Consider the following 26,075-nt stretch of genomic DNA (forward strand, 5'->3'; position numbering starts at 1 on the left):
TGTACTTTATATTATATTTTATGTATGTACCATGTTAAGGTAAAACATTTTTTCCTTCTTTTCCCGTAATTACTCACTTTTTTTTCCATTTACCTGATGAAGTACATTTCACAATAAGTTGTCTTGTGAAAGATAAAAAAAACAGCGTTGTTGTTTTGTGTAAACGTTCAGGATTCCAATCTAAGACAACATTTAATCTTAAAAAAAAAGGTGACACATATCATGCGCCATACCACCAAAGAAACAACAAAGTTGTGTTAAAAAAATGTTAAAAATTATTTGATCAGAAATTACTTTTCTAGATTCCAGATACCAGTGTTGGTATGGGCAGAAAATTCTGTCAGCAGAAACTGAATTTAAATTGTTTAGATTTAAATAAGAATTGTTCTACTTAGATATTTGCATTGGATTTTTATCATGTAATTTTAATTAGTAATGGAAAAATAAATATGAAAAAATGTCATTTGAAATTGAATTTATTAGCTTAAAACAGAATTTCAGTTAACGTAAATCAAAATTTTGTATTTTTTAATTTTACATTTCCTCCCAATAAAATTATTCCCCGTAATTTGCCCTATTTTCTACAGTCTATGAATTTGCCACAAGTGTCGAATCTGCGGGTCCTGAAAAAGTAAAGCACAACTGACGTATACAGTATATAATTGGTCTATGGGGATTGTGGTTTTCTTGCACTCAATAGTCCAGGAAGTCAGTTGTTTGTCGGTTTTGAGTACGACTTCATATCCCAGGGTTCATCACGGGCGACTCGTCAACTGATGGGACGTATCAGCTCACGCGGACTCTATCTGGGTGTGCTGAGTCGAATACCCGCTCTAGCGCCTGACCGATAGAAACCGGCAGATTTTTTCACCAGAAACAGAGACAAACCATTTCACCGGTGTTGGAACGGTCTCAGTCAGTTCATAGGGTGACATCGACATTGGGTTCTGAGGGGACACTTAACGTAGAGCAAGAACTGCGTAACTTAAATCTCAGTAGTAAAAATCTAAGACCCACGATGGACCCGAGAGACACTGCCCCTGATTCCTGGGAACAAGAGGACGATGTGGAGGCCACAATCGACGGACAACTTGACAAAGCTTTTACAAACTTGAACGTAAATGCTAAACCATTTGTACCCAATGTAAATGCCGCTGAGTTTGTTCCGACTTTTGCCACGATAGAACATCCAGAGAACATTGATTCGGCCGGTAAGTTCACAGTCACGTTGGGAAGGTACGTTAGCTAGCATTAAGCTAGTTGCTAACAGCAGCCTGGGTCTCTAAACTTGCTAGCTCTGAAGCCGCTCTACAGACACGCGTTCCTTGCAGCGCGAGGAACTAGATAGTACAGATTGGTATAATAGTTGTTTAGATAACATCCCTGGCACATTGTAACTTAGCCAATTTATATCTTATGTCTATTTAATCTTTATATTTGGCTACACAGCGGTATTAAAGCTTCTTTACCGTTGTCACAACTGTCTAAAATGTTAACGCAGTCTGTTTATAGCTACCACTAACCGGTGGTAGTGAGCCACCAGTTAGATAGCTGGTGTGGTGTTACAATTAACCTCTATTTCAGCTCTTCGTTTATTTAGCATTTAAGCTTAACAAACGCTAACAGATTATTAAAAATAAGATGCTGAAGACTAAGTAGAGTTTGTCGTAAAAATATGTAACTGTCCATATCAAGTACCTGCTCAACTTTCTATGATGCTGAGAATGATGATGAGGACGACGCTGATGATGATGAGGAGGAGAAAGAAAAAAAGCATAGCTAGTCAGTGAAAAGAAATTAGTGGAGACGGGAGTATATTGTGTGACGTGGATGTTCTGACGCACTGCTGGTCAGAAGTGGAGCAACACATGTGTCATCTGGAACTGTGTCAAAGCAGGCTAGAAATCTGGACTAGGCGTAATGCCAGAAACTAAGTAGTTAAACAGTTTAATCTTTGCAGTTAAACTCTAGCAAATCCCAAAATACTTTCAACCACATTTGTATGAACATAGTTAGTGGTTATAATTTTAAAGTCTTCCACTGATTTCTCCATACACATTATCATGGGTGTTATAAGCAAGTTTGCTCAGACAAATATAGACTTGACATGAAATGGCCCTAACTTTAGATGGATTCTAGCGGTTACATGAAATAATTTTAAAACACACACATATATTGTTTTCTGTTTTATTACATGTAGTATATCAATCCTTTTTTCTAACTAAATTTGACCTGCAGCTTGTGAAGCAAGGATGATTATTTCAAATTAACTTGAATATAGTTTTAACCACTTCTCTTTAACAGTTGCTGTAGAAAGGAGACCCATCTTGGAGGTGACAGAATGTAATGGTATGTATCACTTTGGAATGGCCACTTAAATGCTGTACATGCTCAGGTGAATGTCTCCACATATGTTAACTCTTAACTTTGGGATTGGCAAAACTATGAGTTGCCAACTCCCAGTAATACAGTTAATTTTAACTAGAGCTGTTTTCTCGTGTTGTCTTTTAGAAGACTACAGGCTGCAAGAGGCAGTCTGTGGCAGCTACCCATTTAAAATAGAGTTCTATGTGTGAACGCAAACTTATGAAATACATTAAGTCCCATTAAGTTTAATCGGGTCAATTTTGCTTTAAAGTGGTACAGCAAAATTGATAACTGATTTGTTGTGTTTGTCAGGAACTACTTTTGCTGACATGTTGGTTATTACTGACCCATCCCCCAAGAAACTTTGTGTCAAACACTTACTTGTATTCTGGTATATTTTGATGCACAAAATTCTCATGAATTTCTTTCTTTTTTTGGAGAAGAAACATTAAAAATTGTTCAAATTGAACGTTACATTCCATACTTTCTGCATGAGTGCCAAATTTAATATTTTAGCCCAAGATGTCATTATTCATATTATCTGATAGTGCTCAGGGAAAACTGAGAACATCTTCCTACAGAATTAGGAGTTATCCAGATATCCAAGGGGTTTCATTGTCTGTATTTTTATTGCAGTTAAGATATTTGCTTTGTGAGTCAATCCACTGTAGACATGACTTTTTCAGTACTATCATCTGGTCTGGAATACCGTTATAGATATGTCAAGCTGTTAACTTTACCTGACTGTACCCTTTTATTGTAAATTTTGTCTATGCCTCGTTGACTATTTTCACCAGTTACAAGTTCTTACTTTGTCTTTAGCCTTTTCTTATCAAAATGTATTCTATAGTAATTGTGCATGTTGGAGCTCATTGTTAACACTGTAACCAAGATAGGTGCTGAATATGAAAAATAATAATTGAATATGATGTTCTCTGACTGTGCCAGAGAGAAAGAGAGAATTTGGGTGTGAACATTGTTGGTACTGTGAGTCGGTACGACTTGAAACAAAATGGGATACTTGACCATGGAGTCTGGTGTTGCTCTGTGTAACTCTGGCCTGTAGTCTCTGTCATCAAAATCAAACGGTGACAGCTGCATCTTATAAATTATCCCTCCACAGTTTGAACATGCATGGGAGCTGGGGATTGGTAGGGACGCCCTCACCTGTAGCAAAGACTCTCTGCTCAAAACGTTTAGATTTCTTCCTCTAACAGTTTTGGTAGCACCTTTTCAAGTGCACTTGATGATATAGTGCTGCCACCACATTGGCGTTAAGCAGCAATTACAGCTAGAAGTGACAAATTCCCAAAGAGCTATCCTTGGAAAACAGTGTCCTTTTGAAATGACCTGTGCTCTTAACAAGCCCTTGTGGGAGCGATACGACATTCAGTGAAGGCAGCCACTTTGCAGTATTATATTCAGGAAAAGCCCTGATGCTGTATATTTCCAAATTTATTTGCCAGTGTTTTAGTCAAAAAAGAAAGTCTCTCAAATTTGTGAACATTTCCAGATTTAAAAATGACTCCAAAATTGGGAATCAGAGTTCAAATGCCGCCCATATTTGCGGCCATATCTTTTCACCATTCTTTAATACAGAACAGTTCCCCTAGGATTTTGCAAGTTTTATTTTTTATTGTTTCCTCCTAAGATACCTGTTTGTAGCACTTTTTCCAGGTTTCAAAACAAGTTGACATACTAAAGGATTTTGTGTAAAAAAGATTGCAGTTTTAATGTAATATTGTTGGGTTGTATGAGATACTTGTTAGTAGTTAGTTCATTACCCAAAGGGGAACCTGGTCAGCCGGAGAACTCATGGAAGCTAGGCTATCAAGCATCTCAAACAAGGTAAACTCTACCAAGTAACATAGCTAATTTTGAGGAACTCTGATCCAAACACTACTGTTTTTATAAGTGTACACTTTTTTTAATAGATTTTTTAGATGTGACACAAACCCGTTCCTCCATCGGACACTTTTCTTTCTTTTGCTAGGAAGACTGAAAGTTATTAAGTTTCCATTTTTTTTGCATCTCAGCTTGGCATAACTGATGCTCAGCATTTCCAAGATGACACAGTAATGAATAGATTGTGTTATTCCAGCTCATTATTCCCCTCAAACATCTAGCACAGTATATTTTTATAAAGTAAACATATTGTGTGGACCATGTGTTGTGTAATTGTGCAATAAATAAAAGCAGTAGGAACCTTTTAGTTTGGTTGTATTTTTGAAAATGGGTCTCATCACAAGATTTTGGGCTTAACTAGCCTATATGAAGCCTTTTTTGCAAGCACGGTTTTAGAAATGGTAGATATTGAAATAAAAAAAGACTATCATTGAAAATTTAAGAGTAAGTCTGTGCTTGGCAGAATGTTTAGGGCACAAATGGGTGACCTTATCACTACACTGAAGAGAAGTTTTAAAATGTCAATATTTTGCTATATGGCCTGCAATTTTCAATCCACAAACACAATTTTCCCTAAGAACATTAGTACATATATTTATTGGCCTAGGTATAACTGCATAGTGCCAGTTCAATCTGCGATAACAATATATAAGATTTATCCTTTTAATTTGTTAAAATGTGGATAGTATAACATTTTGTAAGGTGAGAGTTAGACAGCTGAGGCAAAAAAGTAAAGTCCACTCTTTGTCTTACATTAGCATCATCAGACTACCATGGGAGACTGCACTTAAAATAGTTCTTGTTGTGCTGGTGCTATTTCATGACAAATTGGTGCATAACAATGAACCCGAATACAAGAAACAAAGTGTTTGATGCTCAAAATTCTATTCTCTCTTTCTCTTTTAATCAGAACACTCCCATCCCCATACCAGTTGTGTGTGTATGAGGATATCATGAACCTATAACTTGAGAGATTCTGGAAGTTTTAAAGGCCTCTGGTAACTCAAATCAACCAAAACTTTCAAACTATGGTCATATGTACTTACTATTATATTTCTAATAGTTTTAGAACGGAACTTAAATATTTTTTTGAAATATTACGTTTTTGAAAATGTTCTGATACTGGGTGATAAGTAAGTAGGTTGTATATTTATTACAAACATAAATATCTTAGCAATAATAAATATTACATGCCAAGCTAGGCCCACAAGTGCAACAAAAGTACTCTGCTCCTGCTCAGCCTGTCTCTTAACGTCTGAACAAACTCATCTCTTCATCGCCTCTGCTATTACCTTGCTTGCTAATCAGGTACTGCCTGTAATCTGTCTTACATACAGTGTCAGCAACAGTCAATGGCTCGTGTCTAAGAACATCGTCTCATAAACAATACAGACGGGAGACACCACCCTGTGGTGCTATTTGTTACTGCAATAATATGACCTGATTGCTACAGCAGGCCGCAGATCTAATCACAGACAGACTGTATATTAAAGATCATAGAACGCGTAAAAGTGAATGAAGCGTAAAAAAAATAGTGGCTCTATATGGAATTTAAGTTTATGCATTAACTCTGTTAGCTGATGACACATTGAGTTTTGATATACTACATGCATTTTTAATATTCCAAGTTACTTTCCCAGAACCTGCCACATTTTAGTTTAATTGAGTATCCTAAAATGCTGCTCCTAGTGTGTTCCCATGTATGAAAACACAAGGCCTCGACCCTTTGAAACATGTCTAGCCCTCTATCTTTCTTAATTTCCTTTCTCCCTTCAGTTGTCATACCAGTAATGGCAAAAAGCCTAAAAAATGATCTTGGGACAGAAAGGGACATTCAGCATATTTTTGCTGAATTTCACATTTAGAAACAGTGCAGAAAGATAAGGAAAATATAGTCTGCCAAACTTTGATGTTCAGAAAGGGAGATATTTAATTTGTATAGTAAGTTAAAAATGAAATGACATTCCCTCTATATATCAAGTTGAGTTTGATATAAAACCCCCCAAAAATGTGGCCTGTCTGTGGTTTTGTAGCTCCAGTGGAGAACGGGGACACAGAGATGTGTACAGAAGAGCCATGGGACCAGAAGGACTTGGAGCCAAATCAAGAGGAGCCAGGCGGCGGAGACCGGGGACCACAGGCGCCAGCATTAATGGAGAAAACCACCCCAGAGATGGAGGAGGAAGAGGAAGTGCCAGTGCTCAAGGTTCAACCATCACAGCCAGATGCCCCCAGGAAAGAACACATTAATGTTGTGTTCATTGGGCACGTAGGTCAGTACATATTACCAATCCATTGTATGTCATTTCATGATACCATTCAAGGCTGGGATATTAGTTTGAATTTTAATCCATATATGGCTTTGATGTCAAATTTTAGTTAGTTGCACTTCTGTTGTTAAACTTCAGTGTGAACACTAATTCTGGCCTTTTACTTTCTGATTCTTTATGTGCAAATGTGTAGTGTGCTGATGTATCAGTTCAGCTCTCTCAACTTAACACTCACCAGTGATGTTAAGTCAATCAGTTCCCCTGTGCCCCATAGCAAATGTTTGCATTGATGTGGGGACAAAGTACAGAAAAGAAGCTGCATTAATCTGGGTCACCTGTGCTCCAGCTCACTCTCCCTCTCTCCAACACTCCTCTATGGGCAAATGTGGTATGAAAAGGGAAAGCCACTGTATGAAAACAGGACACTCTACCCAACTTCCAGCAACTCATTTCTGATAGAGGGTTCCTTTGTGTTTGTACCCAGCACTCGATAATGCCTTTTGATTCAAGTTTGAGATAATACCACTGTACCTCTAAAACTCATCTGCTAAAGCTAACATGCTCTCGTCTTTAAGACAACAATGGTGTAAGTTAACGCTAGAATACCTGCACTAGCATAGTGCCACATAGTCACCAAGTAGTTTGATAAGCATTTACTAGCGTATTCAATCACAAACGTTAAAGTTAAATGCTATTCAAATTCAAAATATATTACACTGTCCTAACAGCATGCAGATCAAGTGTCAGCTAGATAACATTGTTTCCAAGCGAGTGTCCAAGCTGCCTGCGAGCAACAGTGCAAAACAATGTGTCGCTATGTTGTGTGCGGTTTTCACCCCAATGCTATTTTGCTATTTTCATTCATATCACTTGAGTAGTTATGGAGGCAGCCAGATGTGCATAAATTAATATCCATATTGGTGAATGTAGTGCTGTTGCTCAGTGGTAGAGTCGGTCGTCTCTTGATCAAAAGGTTGGCGGTTAAATCCAAGATCAGTCCATATACTTTGGCAAGACCTACCTCAAATTGCTTTCGGTGACTGTGCCATGGGTGTTTGAATGAGATTAGTGGTGATGGCCACTTTACACAACAGCCTCTGCCATCAATGTAGAAAGTGGTGTGAATTGGTTAATGTGAAATGTAATGTAAAACAGCTTTGAGTGGTCAACTTAAGACTAGAGTAGGGCTACATTCACTTTTTACTCAACTTAAATTAACTTTGGAGTCTGTCACATTTTTCTGTTTATTAAGTGAAAACGTAACAAGTAAAACAAAAAAAAAGTTGCAACATCATGTGTTCATGAGTGTTCACAGACACTCCGATGGTGGTTTGCAGGGGGAAATTTGAACAGAATTGAACCAAAATTAGAGTTATTGAGAAAAACACCATCTGGCCTTTTTTATTTTTGCCATAATTGTTATTGTACGCATGTTATTCTATGTATCTTGATATCTTTCTTCTTTTAAAATACTAAAAGCCTAACTAGGGACAGGAGTCAAAAACTAGCAATAGCTACAATCTCTATTTGTGAAGCATCAACTACTACAGCTGTTTGTAAGAGGTAGAAGTTATAAGATAAGATAAGATACTCCTTTATTCATCTCACAACGGGGAAATTCATGGAGTTACAGCAGCAAACAATAAGGTGTACAGTACAAGAATTCCAAAAAGAATATATCTAGAAAAAAAATGTCCATCAGAGACAACAGCTTGGCCATAATTCTCCTGTCAGCCACCACCTCCACAGGGTCCAGGACTGAGCTGGCCTTCTTCACCAGGTTGTTCAGTCTTGCTCTCCTGTATCCTGTCCACCCACAGCAGGTGAAATCCTTCCAATGTGGCGTTCGGGTCCGGTGTTAGCTCTGTTAGCATGATGCTAATCTGCCAGTATTCCCTCTGGTGCTGGGTTAGCTCATCCACCTTGTCATAGATAAATCTTACATTCCCCATAACGGTGGGAGGAAGGACAGGTCGATGTCGTCTCTTCCTAGCTTGCACCTCAGGACTAGCACGTCATCCCTGCCTCACAGCAAAAAGTCCAGTGTTGTTTTGACTCCCACAGAGTTGATTTCAACACTTTTTCAGAGTTTATATAGCTACACACTTTCTGAAGTAAAATTAACACTTTTGAAATAGTTAAAATTTTAACACTAAGAGAGAGTTTCCTTTTTAACTCACTACCAAGAGTTAAAATTACACTGAGGGATTAGACCAGTAACTCTGCTAGGATACACTTTTTTTAACTACCTGGCTCATGTTAGTTTTATTTCCAAAATTGTTAAATATTTAAACTAAAGTTTTACAAATATTTGAAAGATTGAATTTCAGTACACAAAGTCATTTTAAACAATGACATTTAATTTGTCTTTTAAATCATAAAACATATACAAACATAAGACAAATCCAATACAAAATGTGCTTTGAAAGTGTATTAAATGCAATGAGAGAACAGTTTGCCTGCTGGGATGAGATGCTTATCCATGACGACGCAGACCTGTCAGTCTTGCTCTTCTGATGTCCAACAGTGAGGAGGTAGGGGCGGTAACTTCGCTGGTTTCAGAGATGCTTCTCCAGACTGCAGCATGACTGGGACAAGGGGAGAAATAACAGAAATTATACACAAGAATAATGTAATGATATGCAACCAGAGAAAACCAGAGTGTAGAAGTGTTTGTTCAAAAATCTTGCTCACTTGCTAGTGCAATATGGGAAAACCTATTGAGACCTAGTTTCTGTTTCATTTACTTACGGATCTTTGGAGACTTCAGTCGGTAGTTGGTGATGTGCCAGCAGCAGTCATGCCGCATCATGGTTGTAAGCTGAGGACAAAAAGTCACAAGAATTAACCTACAACTCTTCACATTTGAAGAAACTTGGTGTCTGGATAAACTGAGGGAGGATTATGAGATTACTGCAGTCTTCTGTCTATTGTTCATATTTGAATGAAGACTTACTTTCAGAGATAAACATTGCTGCTATAGACAGCTAGCTAACATTAGCTAAACAGCATGACACAGTTGCTGCTAAGTCCTTTGCAAACATGTCCTTCGTAAAGCATATATTCTTCATAGATGTATTTTTGTACACACAGCAGTTCACAACATCAGTTAATATATATTTCAGGAAGTTAGATTTAATTTGACTTACCGTCTTAAACCGCATGAATGGAGAAAAATTTGCCAGCTCGTCTGTGTCTCCAACGGAGGTGGTGAAATGTGCGGGAGACCTGGGTGGAGCTTAGATTGACTCTCTGAGAGTTGTATTAACACTGATGGATCAACACTGTCAATTAACTCCAACACTGAACACCATTTAAATCAGAAATTTTTAAAACTACACTTTGGGAGTTAAAATCGACTCTGGAATCTCTAACCCTGGAATTTCAACTCTCCAATTTTTGCTGTGCTCCTTCTCAGCTCGCAGGGAACATCAGGCCTGGCATCGTTTAGCATCAACATGCTATAGGCTGCTAACAGCTGATCTCGTATGTAAACAATGCGACCATGGTTACACTGAGGATATCTGGACACACACAGGAACAAAAATAGTAAAAACACCACTGCAAACGTAGCCAGTTTGGTGTCCATGGCCAATAAATGAGTCATTAAAAGTCACGACAGGCTCCAAATACAAAGATAACTAAACAGATGTGAAAAAACAGTCGAAAAAAGAACATCGAAGAGAGAGCTGCTGCAACAAGCAGCCACTTGAGCAGCGCTTAGCAACGTACTGTAATTTGCATTGATCCGATCAAATAAACTATCTAAATAAATGAATAAATTAGACAACGACCATAGCAGTCGGGACAAGCATTAAAATACCTAAAGAGTCAGAAAGAGTGAATATTCTTAAGGATAGGCATTTATTTTAGTCTGAGTGGAAAACTGCACAGTTTTCAGATTCCCTCAAAGTTTAAAAAATCCCCCATATTTAGGGGGAAACCCCCAAGATTTCAAAATTAAAATTTTGGGTCCTCATATGTTTGATCAGTTGTGCTGACTGCCTCTATTGTATTTTATTTTTAAAATTTTTAAAACTGATTGAAAAAGTAAGGGAACTAAGATAAAGCTCTCTCTGGTTACCAAATATGGCTTAACAGTTTTGCGAAAAACTATAAATATATTTTTAAGCCCACTTTGTGTCCTTTTTCTCCAGATGCTGGCAAATCAACTATTGGTGGACAAATTATGTGAGTTGAAGTCTCCTCATCTAAGTTTACTAACTTTTTTATATCCTTTTTTTTTATTTTGTGAAAATGAATGTATCACTGTTGGTCTTTAAAATGTCCTTTATTTCTGTTTTGTACCCTTCCTCTCCAACAGGTATCTAACAGGCATGGTAGATAAGAGAACATTGGAAAAGTATGAGAGAGAAGCCAAGGAAAAGAACCGGGAAACCTGGTGAGTAGGAAGACAGCTGCGTCTGAGCTAACGGCCTATTTTTATTTAAATCTAATATGATAAGAAGCTCTGTGCGTATTGAATAAACATGTGATGGCTAATCACTAAAGCTTTGTGTTTTGTTCAGTCAACTAATGTTAGCTAAGTTAATTTCAAAGGTTAGATATTTGATATGATAATATTGTAATGTATGTCAACTTTTAGTAAAACTGCTATTTCTCATTTATATCCAAATTAACAATTGAATATCACTTAACAGCATCACATAGACAAGTCCATTTACCACTTGTTTTTTTCCAAGGTATCTGTCTTGGGCTTTAGACACCAACCAAGAAGAGAGGGACAAAGGAAAGACAGTGGAGGTGGGAAGAGCATACTTCGAAACTGAAAAAAAGCACTTTACCATTCTTGATGCTCCAGGTCACAAAAGTTTTGTGCCCAACATGATTGGAGGTGCATCACAAGCAGATCTGGCTGTTCTGGTGAGTCCACGAATTGACAAGTGATCCTAATGAGAAGTACTATACTATATACACTTTGTATAGGTACGCGGGGCTACGCAAGCCTACACACGTGGGCTACGGCGTCGATTCAATGCAGAAGCATAAACCAGGGGTTAAGATCAGACACTTTGCAGAGCCTAATAATTCAATGCATCGTCAAACTCAGTGTCAACCAATGAGTGCACTCTGCTTGCTCTGCCCCTCCCACTCCTATTCACTGTAACAGACACACACTGTGCTGGTAATCATTGTAATCACGTCTAGGGATGCACCGAAAATTCGGCTGAAAATGGCCCAAAAGTGCATTTTCGGTTTTCGGCCGAAACACTTTTTTTCACTGAAACAACACGACCAAAACAGAATGTTGTAATGACGCAAGCAAAAACCGCGTCTGGATTGCTTTGTGCAAAAGCGAGTCCTGCAGCGCAGATCACGAGTTCCCTGCAACATTCACTTCACACCAGTGGGTCTTAATAGAGAACATTCCCTCTCTTCTTGACCCCTTTGAGCAGCTGACTAAAGAGACCAGCTCCTCTGATGCATCTATAGCAGACGTTATTCCTTTAATTGCAGCACTAAAGCGTCTTCTAAGCAAAGAGGTTGAGACGGACCACGGAGTGAAAACAATGAAAAGTACACTCTTAGAGTCTGTCAGCATACGTTTCACTGAGATCTATTCGGATTCTCTGCACTTCATCGCGACTGAACTTGATCCGTGTTATAAAGTTCATTACTTGGATGTGGGAATAAAGCAGCGCGCACGAGAAATGATCCAGGCCATGATGGATGTGGAGAACCCGCTTGGAGACGGAGAAGCGCACAGCGCAGGGGATGGAGAACAGAGCGGCCTCGGGGCAGGGGCATGTCCAGAGCTTTTTGACCGGGGTGGCCCAACTGAGGCTCTCACATAGGCAGGGGTGGCCAGTGCATTTACGAATAAATAACATTTACCCTTTCTGTTTACACAACCTACTTTTATTAAAGTATTAAGCAGTTGTTATATTCCCTTTGATTTAAAAAAAAAAAAACATGACAAAGTGGCATACATCTTCTAAGCTTAATTCTTTAAGGACTTACAAAAGGTGTTTTTTCAAAGTCACGTTTGAGGATAAAGAGCCTAGAAAATGCCTGTGCAACACAAACAGAAAATGCATGGCTTAATCTCAAATCCAAGGAGTAAAATGTTACAACTGTCCCCGGTCTCCCTACTAATAATTGGCATAATAATTTATTTTGGTGTTTCGGTTTTCGGCTCATATCACTTTTAAATCAAATGATCTCGAATAACTTTCTGTCATATCTTTTTCACTATATTTTCACTAATTCTTTCTTTTCTTGTTGGTTAAAGCAAGAAGTCAAGCCTTTAAACCTATGTTTTTGTACTAATTGTTAAAAAAAACTGCTCACTAAATTATTGTGTTGACCCTCAGGTGATCTCTGCAAGGAAAGGAGAGTTTGAAACTGGTTTTGAGAAGGGGGGACAAACACGGGAGCACGCCATGTTGGCCAAAACGGCTGGTGTCAAGCACCTGATAGTTCTGGTGAATAAAATGGATGATCCTACAGTCAACTGGAGCCTGGAGAGGTTGGTAGATTGATAACAATGAGATGAGTAGAACTGCACACATAACACATTCTCGCATTTAAAAAAAACTAAATAGCAGCTCATGGGTCACATGTGTATGTTATGAATACATATGAACAAAAGTAGTGTCTCCATTACAACATCGTTACAAAACATTGTGCTTGTGAAAGAAAGTGTGTTCCTTCATAGCAGGACTCTGATAAACCTATCTTAGCATGAGTATAAAAATACAGCCAGTCAAGGCAAGGCTTTAATTAGCTATCTGACAGATCTTAGTTTGCTTTTCACAGCTACTGTCATATCAAAGTGCTTCTGCACCTTTTATCTGATTGTTCTCTGCTTTTCATGCAAATTAACATGGCGCTGAAATTACCTTTAGTTGGCCTTTTCACCTTATTCATAGCTCCATTTATACCTTGTGAGAAATATCATTGTAACCTCTGATGCAGTCCGTCACTGAACATGAATCCATAGCAACAGACCCTCATCCTAATTATTGAAGCTATCCAGAGATTTAAAATAGAGAACTTCACTCCTCTTCCCTCTTCAGTCAGGGTTCCCACATGTCCTGGAAAACTTGGAAAACAGTTGAACAGTACTAGAAAACACCTGGAAGATGGGAGAACAAGTAAAATGTCCTGGAAAATCACGTATTGTCCTGGAAAATTATTCCAACATGACTGCATGCGACCTGACATGATTTAAAAAAACACATCCCCATTCATTGAAAGCTGAGTGCATGCTGTGCTGGAAAAGACCGCGACACAGACCGGTGGCTGTGTGACTTTTTTCACATCCTTTCTCCCTCACTTGCTCATAATCATGCATTCACAGAAAATGGGGGTACCTTGTTTATGTTTTATGGTAAATTAACCTTATGGAGTGCTCTTTTCAGTCAAAGAGTCCTACATTTAAGTTAAAGAGTGACCAGCGGGCAGAGAGCTTGGGGGTCTGTGCCTCACAACTTTCCGTGCAGGCTGAGAGCTCCATTGCCGTAGTGTTCCTAGTAGGAGTGCAAACTCCCGATAGTGAAAACAAACGGAACAAAAAGAGCAACACAGCTGCACAGAAACTCCACGTTGTAGACATCGCTGATCACAATAGACATCGCCAAGCAGGAAGATAGTTTAAACTTTTAAAAATCTCCGAGAGACCTTCAAATACAGAGTGCGTCTTGTATAACGGTGTGATTTTTCCAGAGTTTACGGTAACTCAAATAAACATTTTTATTTGAATGTGACATTTGCTTTGTTTTCATATTGACCACTTTGCTGGATCAATATCCATGATAAAGCAGGCATATTTTGAGTTGAGTTGAGAAACATTTTTGGCCATTTTTGTCATTCCGTTCTATTTAGGTCAATTTATGCACTGATCCTCTGATTACTATTTATTTATTTATTTATTTATTTATTTATTTATTTAAGTAAGGCAGCTTCCAGATTCCTTTGCTAGCTCTTTTGTTTTTTACTTAGCTAATTATATATTTTTTGAGAAAGCTGAGATGAGAGTTGCCCATCGTTGTTATTTGGTTGCACTCATAAAGTGAAGTTCTGTACATCTGGGGTTGCATTATTCTATAATCAATTTGCCATAATTTTATGCATGTAAGAGATAATTTCATGAGTGCCATAGACTGCACGTCTTTCAATGTAAACTTCCACTGAGAGGAACATATTAGACTATTTAGGAACTAAATTGGGAACTAAATTTAGACTGTCATACCAGCTTGATCATCACTTAAAATGTCCTGGAAAACGATCTCTGAAAAAGAGTGGGAACCCTGTCTGTGTAGCATGTTGACGTTGATGTGCTATCTCTCATGTGTACTGTAGGTATTTATAGGTTATTCGGTATAATTGGCTATTGCATATGTGCGATACTGTTTTATATGGCTGGAATTCTTGAATGTTACCGAAACAAAGCCTCCTTCACCTTGGTTAGGCTTTAAAAAGTTAAATGATGGTTGCAAACCTTTTGCCAGCACATGGTAGAAGGCTTCATTCATAGAAACATTCTGCATGATCAGCAGAGCAGGTGATCATGGACCAAAGTGATGACATGATACAAAACTTGTTTGATTATATACGACATGGTGTTCCTTGTATTATAGTCCTGCAGTTTATCCTTGAGTTACATAATGACTGCGCAGCAGGCTTGTCTCTCGTTACAGTGTATAAAAAAAAAAAAAAGAAAAAGATAGACCTCATTAAAACATTGACCAACATCATGTCTCATAACTTCACTGCATTAATATTGTACTGGACAGAATATTGGACAATCTTGATTTTAAGGTGTATGAAGTGGCCCCGCTGTACTGGTCCGCATCTCTGTGTTTCTAGAATGCTTAACGCATTTGTTTGCTTCTTCAAATGCCATCTTCTGATTGTAATACCTTAACACAATGGATGGCCAGTCATTGTGTTTTATACATATAGATTGGTTGTACTGGTCGTACCAGTGTATGTGATGCAGCTCACCTTTTATTCCTTTTGTGCGTCTTACACACCGATTTTTTTCTGTACTGTAAGGAAATTACAGAGCAAGCCCATTTATCGTATAACCACAAACTAGTAGACATGCAGTTGGCAGTGCACAACTGTTAAAATTCATACATTATTTAAGCAAACCACACCTAAATCCATATTGTTCCACAATGAGTATCTAGACTAGTGTGCGAGTCATACACAACTGATTGAGTCTGTGTACACATGGAATGTACTGTATACTCCTATATTTGTATTCATTCTTATTTGATGTTGACCATCCTACTGTTGTTGAAATCCTCAGGTATGAAGAGTGTAAGGAGAAATTAGTGCCATTTTTGAAGAAGGTCGGCTTTAACCCGAAGAAAGACATTCACTTCATGCCTTGTTCTGGACTGACAGGAGCCAACCTGAAAGAACCCACTGACATGTGCGACTGGTACACGTAAGTCTTAAAAAGTAATTTCCGACTGTCTTAGGATGTGATTGTTCTTGATAACTGCTAACTGCTGTCTTTGTGTTGTTTCAGAGGTTTACCTTTCATTCCACATTTGGACAGTTTGCCATTTTTCAACAGATCAAGTGATGGACCTGTCAGATTGCCTATTGTAGACAAATACAAGGTAAGTTCTATGTAGTGGATCACAAAACTTGGTTCAAATAAATTTAAGGTATTCAGTCCACTTTAGTTCTTTTTCAGAATGGAAAAAAACAAGGAGAAATTCAACATACAAGTTTTCCACTCGATCTGCACTTTTTAACCAAAAGTTTCACAATAGTCTGTCAATGATGGATTGCATCCTCCAATTTCTATACTACACTGTGCTATTTTTGTAGTCATTCATAAAATCAGTAAGTCAAATCTAAAATTTTATATATGGGTTGGGTACCACTTCAATTTTATCGATTCTGTTTCCGGTTCTGCTTATCGTTTCCGGTCCTTCTTATCCATTCCTGATTCCGATTCCATTATTTTTAGAGAGTAAAAAAATAAGCATGTTTAATCCTGAAACCCTAGGAACCAAAAAGTGGAACCAAAAACACGTTCCTTATTGAATCCAGAAATCGGAGAACTTTGGAACCGGTTCCAAAATAGAACCGGTTTTCGGCACCAAAGCCTATGGGCAGTCCTTTTGAAAAATCTGAGTACAACAACATGTTATAAAGCAAACTGCACTTTTCATTAAAATTGTCTGTCACCCCCCACATAACTGCATAAACATTCCATGCCCCCATAGCGAATAATAACCATTCTTTTAACAATTAAATCTATGTTTTTGTCATTGCAGCTTTGGCAATTTTGAATACATACAGTACATATGCACACAGTTCATTAGGTGGCAGTGTGTGCATCCTTGCAGTAACTGCACCTGCACTGAAGCTGCAGCCATGGAGAGTTATTACAAGCAACTTATTATTGAATAAACAGTGCAGACATGTTTAGAATGATAGGGAAAGAAGTAGTCAAAATGCATTGGAATGTCAACACAGCTCATGTAAAGATACAGTGGGTACGGAAAGTATTCAGACCCCTTCACTTTTTTTTTTTACATTTTGTTGTGTTACAGCCTTATTCAAAAATGGATTAAATTCATATTTTCCCTCAACATTTTCCACACAACACCACATAATGAAAAAGTGAAAAATGTTTTGTAGAAATTTTTGCAAATTAATAAAAAATAAAACACTCAAATATCACATGTACATAGACCTTTTACAGACCTTTTACTCAATACTTTGTTGAAGCACCTTTTGGCAGTGATTACAGCCTCCAGTCTTCTCAGGTATGATGCTACAAGCTTAGCACACCTGGATTTGGGGAGTTTCTCCCATTCTTCTTTGCACATCCTCTCAAGCTTGATGAGGTTGGATGGGGAGCATCAGTGCACAGCTATTTTCAGGTCTTTCCAGGGATGTTCAATCAGGTTTAAGTCTGGGCTTTGGCTGGGCCACTCAAGGACATTCAGAGACTTGTCCTGAAGCAACTCCTTTGTTATCTTGGCTGTGTGCTGAGGATCGGTGTCCTGTTGGAATGGGAACCTTCGCCACAGTCAGAGGTCCAGAGCGCTCTGGAGCAGGTTTTCGTGAAGAATCTCTCTGTACTTTGCTGCGTTCATCTTTCCCTTGATCCTGACTAGTCTCCCAGTTCCTCCCACTGAAAAACATCCCTACAGCATGATGCTGCCACCACCATGCGTCACTGTAGGGACGGTATTGTCCAGATGATGAGCGGCGCCTGGTTTCCTCCAGACATTCAGACCAAAGAGTTCAATCTTGGTTTCATCAGACCAGAGAATGTGGTTTCTCATGGTCTGAGAGTCCTTTAGGTGCCTATTGGCAAACTTTCATGTGCTTTGTACCGAGGAGTGGCTTCCGTCTGGCCACTCTATCATAAAGGCCTGATTTGTGGAGTGCTGCAGAGATGGTTGTCCTTCTGGAAGGTTCACCCATCTCCACAGAGGAACACTGGAGCTCTATCAGAGTGACCGTTGGGTTCTTGGTCACCTCCCTGAACAAGGCCATTCTCCCCTAATTGTTCATTTTGGCCAGGTGGCCAGCTCTAGGGAGAATCCTGGTGATTTCATCTTCTTTCATTTACGGATGATGGAGACCACTGTGCTCTTTGTGACCTTCAATGCAGCAGACATTTTTCTGTACCTTTCCCCAGATCTGTGCCTCCATACAATCCTGTCTCGGAGGTCTACAGACAATTCCTTTGACTTCATGGCTTGGTTTGTGCTCTGACATGCACTGTCAACTGTAGGATCTTATATAGACAGGTGTGTGCCTTTCCAAATTGTGTACAATCAATTGAATTTACCACAGGTGGACTCCAATCAAGTTGTAGAAACATTTCAAGGATGATCAGTGGAAACAGGATGCATCTGAATACTTATGCACATGTGATATTTGAGTGTTTTATTTTTAACTAATTTGCAAAAGATTCTGGGCTACTTAACAGACATATAAGTGGAATCCATCCTTTTCACAAAGTAAAACAGTTTCTTACATAATGCGCTGTTTTCCTGTCTGCTCTGTAAATCGCCTTTTTTTTTTACTTCTCATCAGGACATGGGCACCGTCATTTTGGGTAAACTGGAGTCTGGCGCCATCGGCAAAGCACAGCAGCTGGTCATGATGCCAAACAGGGTAAGATTAATCCTTCCTTAAACTTGAAACAATGAAACTTCCTAATACTATTTACACTTTTTTGTTGCAAAAAATGTGAATACCTAAATAGGAATGACTCATTCTGATTAACTTTAAAATTACATTTTTGTTTTTTCACGCACCATTGAACTCTTTTTTTTTTTTGTTTAACGACAAAACCTACTGTCATGAATGGAGTTATGAAATACCAGCATAATACTCCATACCAGTGTTATTCAAAAGTCCCTTTCATATTTCCAGTGGGGGTTGGCCAGAGAAACATGTATTGATGTTGGAATCTTTTTTCATGGTAGAATGGTAAAAAATAGAAGGCTGCACACTTGTAATGGTATTACTTAGCTTTGGGAGACCTGTTCCAGATTAGAACTGGTGCAAGCTAGTTTGAGCCAGTGATATTATTTGCCTTTATGCTTAACAGTTCCCTCACTAATGCCTACTGCTTAGTTTTGCATGCCTTGGCTCAAAAACACACCTAACATAGATATATTTACCCCAATGCGATGAAACCGTGGTGGCCGGTTTAAAAAAAGTAGTGATTGAGGACTGATTATCGACCAACAATAAACACTTAATTTTTTTTTTTGCTTGTTTCACTTCCTCCTCAGATGATTAAAATAAGCATCCCAATCTTTATAAAGTCAAACAGAATTTTTATATCACATCGTCACCTCAGTACGTAATAACTCATCCCGCTGCTGAAGGAGTACAGCCTCTGTGCTGGCAAAAAAAAGGTTATTCTGAATTATTGCGTTTTTACAGTCTAATAAAGGTGAATGGGGTGCTAGTTTGCATCTGAAGTGGATAAGTAAGGCCTGATCACTGGAGATCAATTGTCAGTGCAATGTTTTAAATGTGATCCACTTGTGATCTGATCTCTTTTTTTTTTTTTTTTTTTTTTTTTTTTCCTCTTGTCTGCATATATATTTCTGGTTTGTGTCATGTTTGTCACAAACTGTCAAATATTCATGCAATTTATTCTTGCAGCAAAAGAAAAGAAGGAAAACCTTTTTCTTCTGTGCTTGTGACTGTGTGCATGCAACCATCACCATCCCTCTTAGAACTCTGGCCTATCTTTTATTGGCAGCTAATTTCATGTTCTGTAAAAGAGGGTGTGCACACCTAGGTGGGCCAAAAAAAATAAGAGAAAGTGAAAGAAAGATTACATAAGGATATACAAAGGGACAGGGAGAGAGAAGGAGAGAGAGACCTAACACACTTAGATGGAGAGGGACCATCTCACCATGATGCCAAAAAAAAAAAAAAAAATCTGTGGGGTGATACTAATGATTAAGCAACCCTTAGTGTCCACAATCATTACTGAAGCTTGGGTCGCAGAGGGTTGCCGCCGTGCTGTGTTCTATTTGTGTAACAAGACCACCACTGGTGCAGATGAAACCACCTGGGTCAGACCAGCCGAGCGGTACGGCTCAGCACCCGGGCCGCGAGAGCAGTCAGACCGAAGGACCCAACCCGCCGCGGGAGACCCAGGCCAGGGGACAAGCCAAGGACCCAGACCGGAAGCAAGCAGGTACCGCCGGAGCACCCAGGGCGACCCCCAGGTCACCCAGTAGGAGGAAAGGGGGGCGAGGGGGGAGAGATCCCGCAGCCCCCCCAAGGGACACCCCCACAACACCGCCCCCACAGCCCCCCAGGACGGAGCCAAAGGAGCCACCAGGGCCGAAGGGGCCCGGCACCAGGAGCAGACAGCCAGGCAGACGGGCAGGACCAGGACCAGAGCCCACCAACCGGCGCGCCGGAGCGGGGGGAGGGCGGAGGGAGAGCCGCAGCGCACTACCGCACCACAATCCGCCCCCCCCCCCCCAGTATAAAACCGGTCCACCCAACCCACACCCCCCACCCCATGTCTTTACCTATATCAGTATCTAGTGAGGTGCATTAAAATAAGGGGGTGGAAGGGAGGCGGGAGAGGGGGGGGGGGGAGAGCCTTGGCGCACCAATGCCCCATCATCTGCCCCTCCCCCCTGTATAAAACCCGCCCACCCATCAGCACCCCCAACCCTATTGTCCTTTTTTTTTTTTTTTTGTCTAACTGTTCTAGTGAAGTGCGTTAAAAGAGGCAGGGCCCGTCTGCGGCAAGCCCACTCCAGGGGGCCCTAGGGCGGTGGCACTACAGCAGTCCCCGACCCCCCAAGCCCCAACCACCAGCCCCCCCACCCCGCGATAGACAAGGCCCACGGCCGCCCGGCAGGGCGTGGCACCCGACCCGAGATCCCCACCAGTATCCCACAGGGAGGCAGGGAGCCCACAGCCAGGGAGGGGAACCCGGCACCACGTGATGCCCCAATCCAACCCCCGCCGCAGGCCGCACGAGCAGAGTAGGGGCAGCAGGACAGAGGAGGGCCAAAACCAACCGGGGAGACCAGATGGGAAAGGCAGGCCAATGAATGGACCCTTCCCCTGCCCCCACCACCACCCCCCCACCACCACCACGCCGGCCGGCCAACCCCAGCCCAGGACACAGCCCAGGACACCGCCCGCCCAACCCGCCCACCCGCCCCCGGCGCCGAACCCCCAGGACCCAGGAGGCCCCCCAGGCCCCGCCCCAGGCAGCCACAGGGACAGAGCGCAGAAGCGCCCAGAGGGGGAACCCAGGACCAAACCCCACAACCCCCCCACCTCCCCCACCAGTAGAACCAGAGGCCGCGCAGGCACCCGGCAGGCACCGCCAGCCCCCCGTCAAAAGGCCCCGAGCCCAACCACAGGCCCCAGCCACCCACACTGCGAAGGGCCCCACCAAACCCAACGCCCCAACCACCCCGGGCGCAGGGCCGACCACCCGTGCCAGGTCGAATCCCAAGGGCCATCCGAGAGTTACTGCAATGCCCCTTTAAAGCTCCTGTATATGTATGCGGGTGTGAGCATATAAACGTGTATGTGTGTGGTTTGTGATTGTGTGTATACGATGAACCCTGGTAAGAGGGTGTCCATGTGTTTGTGAATGTGGGTGTAAGTCAGTAGGTTGGAGAGAAGTATATGGGAAAACTCAAGTCATGAAAATATTTGGCAGTCTACTATTTTGTTTTGTTTTGTGGTTGTTTGGAGATCAGTTAGTTAAAGCTGTTAATTTAGTGATGATTGGAAGCCAGCTGCTTTCAAATGAGTCCAGTGTATTATTAACTGTCGCACAACATTTCTCTATTGATATTTGGTCCATTAGTAGATTCTCCCAAATCTTAATGTTTAGATTTCTCTTTGATTTCCGATTTAAGGGGATAGTCTTTTTTGCTATGATTAGGGCCGTTAAGAGAATGGTGGAATGTTTATTATGTTGTGTTATTTCCGATATGTCGCCAAGGATGCAAGTTGTTGGGCACAGCTGGATGTTGCAGTTGAGCATGGTTGACAATCTGTCGATGACTTGTTGCCAGAATTGGCGGACCGGTGTGCAGGTCCAAAATGCATGGAGATATGTGTCTGTTGTATCTTGAATACAGTTGGTGCATTTGTCTGTTTCTGATAATCCCATTTTGTGTAGTTTTGCCACAGTGTAGTGTGTCCTATGGATGGTTTTATACTGGATAAGTTGTAAGTTTTTGCTAATGCTTTTATTGAAGTTGTATATACAGATTCGATTCCAGAAGTCACAGTTAGTTGTTATTGAGAGATCTGATTCCCATTTTGATATCGGTAATGACACCGAGGTGTCGGACTGGTTTAAGATTGCGTATATTTTTGACATGCTCTTTTTTTTGCTGAAGATATTTAAGATTCTGTCAATTGGAATGGGGTCACCCGGCGAGTTAACAATGCTATTTAGGATTGGTGTCACTATAGATTGTAGTTGTATGTATTCTAAAAAGTTTGGGTGATACTAAATTTCTGGACTAGTTTGGTGAGGCTGATGAGTGTTTTCCTCCGTAATGTGCTGAAGGTGTGTGATGCCCTTTTTCACCCAGTTGGGGAAGTGGAGTGGTTTCTTTTTAAAAGAGAAATCAGGGTTTTTCCAGATGGGAGAGCGGAGGGATGGGGCAATTTGTTGAGACTTCGTGATTTTAACAGCTTTCCACCAAGCTTTGAGGGTCGTTGCTATTGTTATCCTTTTGAAACACTGGTGTTGTTTTATATTTTGTGTGATAAATGGAAGGTCGGCTAGTTGAAGGTCCCCACAGAGTGCTTGTTCTGTATCAAGCCAGGAGGAATTACATTTTCTGTGCCATTGTATCAAATATTTCAATTGGCTTGATAGATGGTAAAGCTCAAAGTCCGGAGATTCAAGTCCGCCTTGGGCTTTGGGTTTTTGGAGAGTAGTAAGTTTTATTCTTGGTGTTTTATTTTTCCAGTAGAATTTGGTTATTGCCGAGTTAATTGATTTGAACCAGGAGTTATTTGGTGTGACTGGAATCATTGTGAATAAATAATTGATTTTAGGAAGGATAGACATTTTTACTGATGATATTCTTTCTAATAGTGATAAAGGGAGGTTAGACCAACGGCGTAGGTCCTGTTCGACTGTTAGTAGGAGAGGTGAGAAGTTTAGATTAAACAAATCAGACAGTTTGGGGGAGATATTAATGCCCAAGTATTTGATATTCCCTGTTCTGAGTTGGTGATTGGAAGCTAGTGCTGCTACTTTTTTTTCTTCTAATTTGTTTGGTAAGATTGTGGACTTAGACCAGTTAACAGAGTATCCAGATTTTTTTGAAAATGACGCGATTATATTAAAGCATTTTGGGAGGGAGGATTGGGGGTCTTTTAATAGGAGTAGTATGTCATCTGCGTAAAGAATTATTTTATGTTCTGTTGTAGATGTTTGGAAACCTCTTATATTTCTATTTTCTCTGATTGAAGCTGCAAGTGGTTCGATGAATAGTGCAAAGAGGGAAGGAGAGAGTGGGCATCCTTGTCTAGTACCGTTGTGCAGGGGGAAGTTTTTTGAAATGAACCCATTAGTGGAACCAGTGGCTATTGGTGAAGTGTAAAGTGCTCTAATCCATCCTATAAATGTCTCTTTGAATCCAAATTTTTTTAGAGTTAGGAATAAGAATGTCCAGTTGACTTTGTCAAAAGCTTTCTCAGCATCTAATGATAATATTACACTTTCTGTGTCTTCTTGTTGTGATAATTGCATTAAGTTAAATAGCTTCCTGGTGTTATCAGATGATTGACGTCCTTTAATAAAACCTGTTTGGTCGGGGTGGATGAGGGATGGGATAACACCTTCAATTCTGGATGCGAGTACTTTACTAAAAATTTTAATGTCTGTGTTAATGAGTGATAAAGGGCGGTAGCTGGATGGGCTAGTTGGGTCTTTATCTGGTTTTAAAAGTACAGTTATCATTGCTGTGTTCATAGTTGAAGGAATTATGGCTGAAGTTGTGAGTTCTGTAATCATACGGATAAAGAGCGGAGATATGGTTTCCCAAAAGTGCTTGAAGAATTCGATAGGGAAACCATCAGGACCAGGAGCTTTATTATTTGGAATTTTATTGATGGCGTGAAAAATTTCTTCTGGAGATATGGGTCTGTCTAAATTATTTGCTTGATCTTCTACGAGCTGTGGAAGTTTAATTGGGTTAAGCAATTGATTAATTCCGTCTTCACTTGGGTTGAGGTCAGATGTGTTTTCTATAGAATTCCTTAAACACATCATTAATTTCATTGTTGTTGTGGAGAGGTTTACCTGTAGAGTCTTTGATACATGAGATGGTTGCTTTTTCTTTGTTCTGTTTGATTAGATTAGCCAGATATTTAGTTGATTTGTTGCTATTTTGATAGTCATTGAGTCTTAGTCTTTCTAACTGGAAGGTGGTTTTTTTATTGATAATTTCATTTAGCTCCAGTTTGAGTCTCCTGATCTCACCAAGAAGGCTTTCTGTTGGTTTTTCAGCATATAGAGTTTCTATTTCTACTATTTTTGATTGTAAATTATTTTCTCTTAGTACTTCTTTCTTCTTTTTGTAGGATGAAAATGAAATGATTCTGCCACGTAATACCGCTTTGGCGGTTTCCCATAGCAGTGTAGGCGAGATGTTTGGGGAGTCATTTGTTTCCAAGAAAAATGACCATTCTTGGTTGAAGAACTGATTGAAGTCATCATCTTTTAACAATGATGTATTGAGTCTCCATCTGATGGAGGGTTTCTGTTGCGTATTAATATTTAGATTTAACGATACTGCAGCATGATCGCTAATGATTGTGGGGTGCATATGTGTCTCTGTAATGACTGATTGAAGTGAATTACTAGTTAAGAAGTAGTCGATTCTCGAGAATGTGTGGTGTACTTGTGAGAAAAAGGTGTACTTTCTTTCTGACTGATGGTTTATCCTCCAGCTATCTCCGAGGCCGTAGTCCTCCTTATACTGTTTTATGGTCCTTGCTGCTTGAGATGTTTTGGGTTTTCCTCCCTTGCTTGTTCTGTCTAGAGGAGAATCGAGAACGGTGTTAAAATCACCACCAATGATAATGTCTGCACTTGGTAAGTTGTTCAGTAGAGAGAAGAATGTGTGAAAGAAGTCTGGGTCATCCTGATTTGGTCCATATATACTGGCTATTGTTAGCTTGTGATTGTGGAGGGATATGTTGATAATGACATATCGGCCTTCTGGGTCTGAGATGGTTGTATTGTGTGTGAATTGTAATTTACTATTAATAAGAATTGCAACTCCTCTCTGTCTTGAGTTATAATTCGCACAGAAGGCATGTGGGAAATTTGGGGATCTTATAACTGCATTTCTTGAGTCTATAAGATGTGTTTCCTGAAGCAAGCAGATATCTGCCTGTAGTTTATTCAGATGGTTTTTAATTTTAATTGCTTTAGCCTGATTTCCAATACCACAAATATTCCAACTTACCAACTTACCAATTTAGTCATTGTTGATTATTTTAGAGTCCCCAGATACTTCTTGGTGTGTGTGTGTGTGTGTGTGTGTGTGTGTGTGTGTGTGTGTGTGTGTGTGTGTGTGTGTGTGTGTGTGTGTGTGTGTGTGTGTGTGTGTGTGTGTGTGTGTGTGTGTGTGTGTGTGTGAGAGAGAGAGTGAATATGTGTGTGCGAGAGAGGGTGAGTGTGTGAGTCTCTGTGTGAAGCTGCTGGCAGTCTGATGATAGAGGAATGAGAGGGAAAGGGAGAAAAAGAAGGGGGGGGGGGGGGGGGGGGGAGTGAACGGACAAATGTGAGGGTGCAAGATACAAAGATTGTGAGAAAGACAATAAATAAATAACAGAAACAAAGGAAAAGTCAGGTCATTAGTTGTGGAGGTACATGTGAGACTGGTGTGAGTATTTATCAATATATTGTCGGTACTATCCGGAGTGTTAAGCTTAGAATAACCACGGGGTCAGTTCGTGGTCCCGGAACAGCTGGCCATCGATATATAATTTATCTACTGCTATCACGGCTCTCCGTTGTCTGGCAATGTTCTCTTTGCG

At 40.2% G+C, this 26,075-nt stretch overlaps 1 protein-coding gene and 1 long non-coding RNA gene across 2 annotated transcripts in view; one reads left to right on the forward strand and one right to left on the reverse strand.

Annotated features, from left to right (window-relative positions):
• Positions 1–740: 740 nt before the first annotated feature.
• The window catches only part of gspt1l (G1 to S phase transition 1, like), a 31,178-nt gene continuing 5,843 nt past the window's right edge, over positions 741–26,075 (forward strand). Inside the window, exons 1-10 of the mRNA XM_034710962.1 lie at positions 741–1,211; positions 2,305–2,349; positions 6,306–6,545; positions 10,700–10,733; positions 10,867–10,944; positions 11,246–11,426; positions 12,878–13,032; positions 15,823–15,963; positions 16,048–16,141; positions 18,588–18,668. Coding sequence (XP_034566853.1) covers positions 1,019–1,211; positions 2,305–2,349; positions 6,306–6,545; positions 10,700–10,733; positions 10,867–10,944; positions 11,246–11,426; positions 12,878–13,032; positions 15,823–15,963; positions 16,048–16,141; positions 18,588–18,668 — 1,242 coding nt within the window. The 5' untranslated portion in view covers positions 741–1,018. The remainder of the gene's footprint in view (positions 1,212–2,304; positions 2,350–6,305; positions 6,546–10,699; positions 10,734–10,866; positions 10,945–11,245; positions 11,427–12,877; positions 13,033–15,822; positions 15,964–16,047; positions 16,142–18,587; positions 18,669–26,075) is intronic.
• Positions 8,959–10,029, reverse strand: LOC117832016. Its single transcript, XR_004635125.1, has 3 exons — positions 9,692–10,029; positions 9,294–9,363; positions 8,959–9,130 (listed from the first exon to the last, which is right to left on the reverse strand). It is a non-coding gene; the product is annotated as an uncharacterized LOC117832016 (long non-coding RNA).

Source organism: Notolabrus celidotus, chromosome 20 (assembly GCF_009762535.1).
Source record: "Notolabrus celidotus isolate fNotCel1 chromosome 20, fNotCel1.pri, whole genome shotgun sequence".
NCBI classification, from domain to species: domain Eukaryota; kingdom Metazoa; phylum Chordata; class Actinopteri; order Labriformes; family Labridae; genus Notolabrus; species Notolabrus celidotus.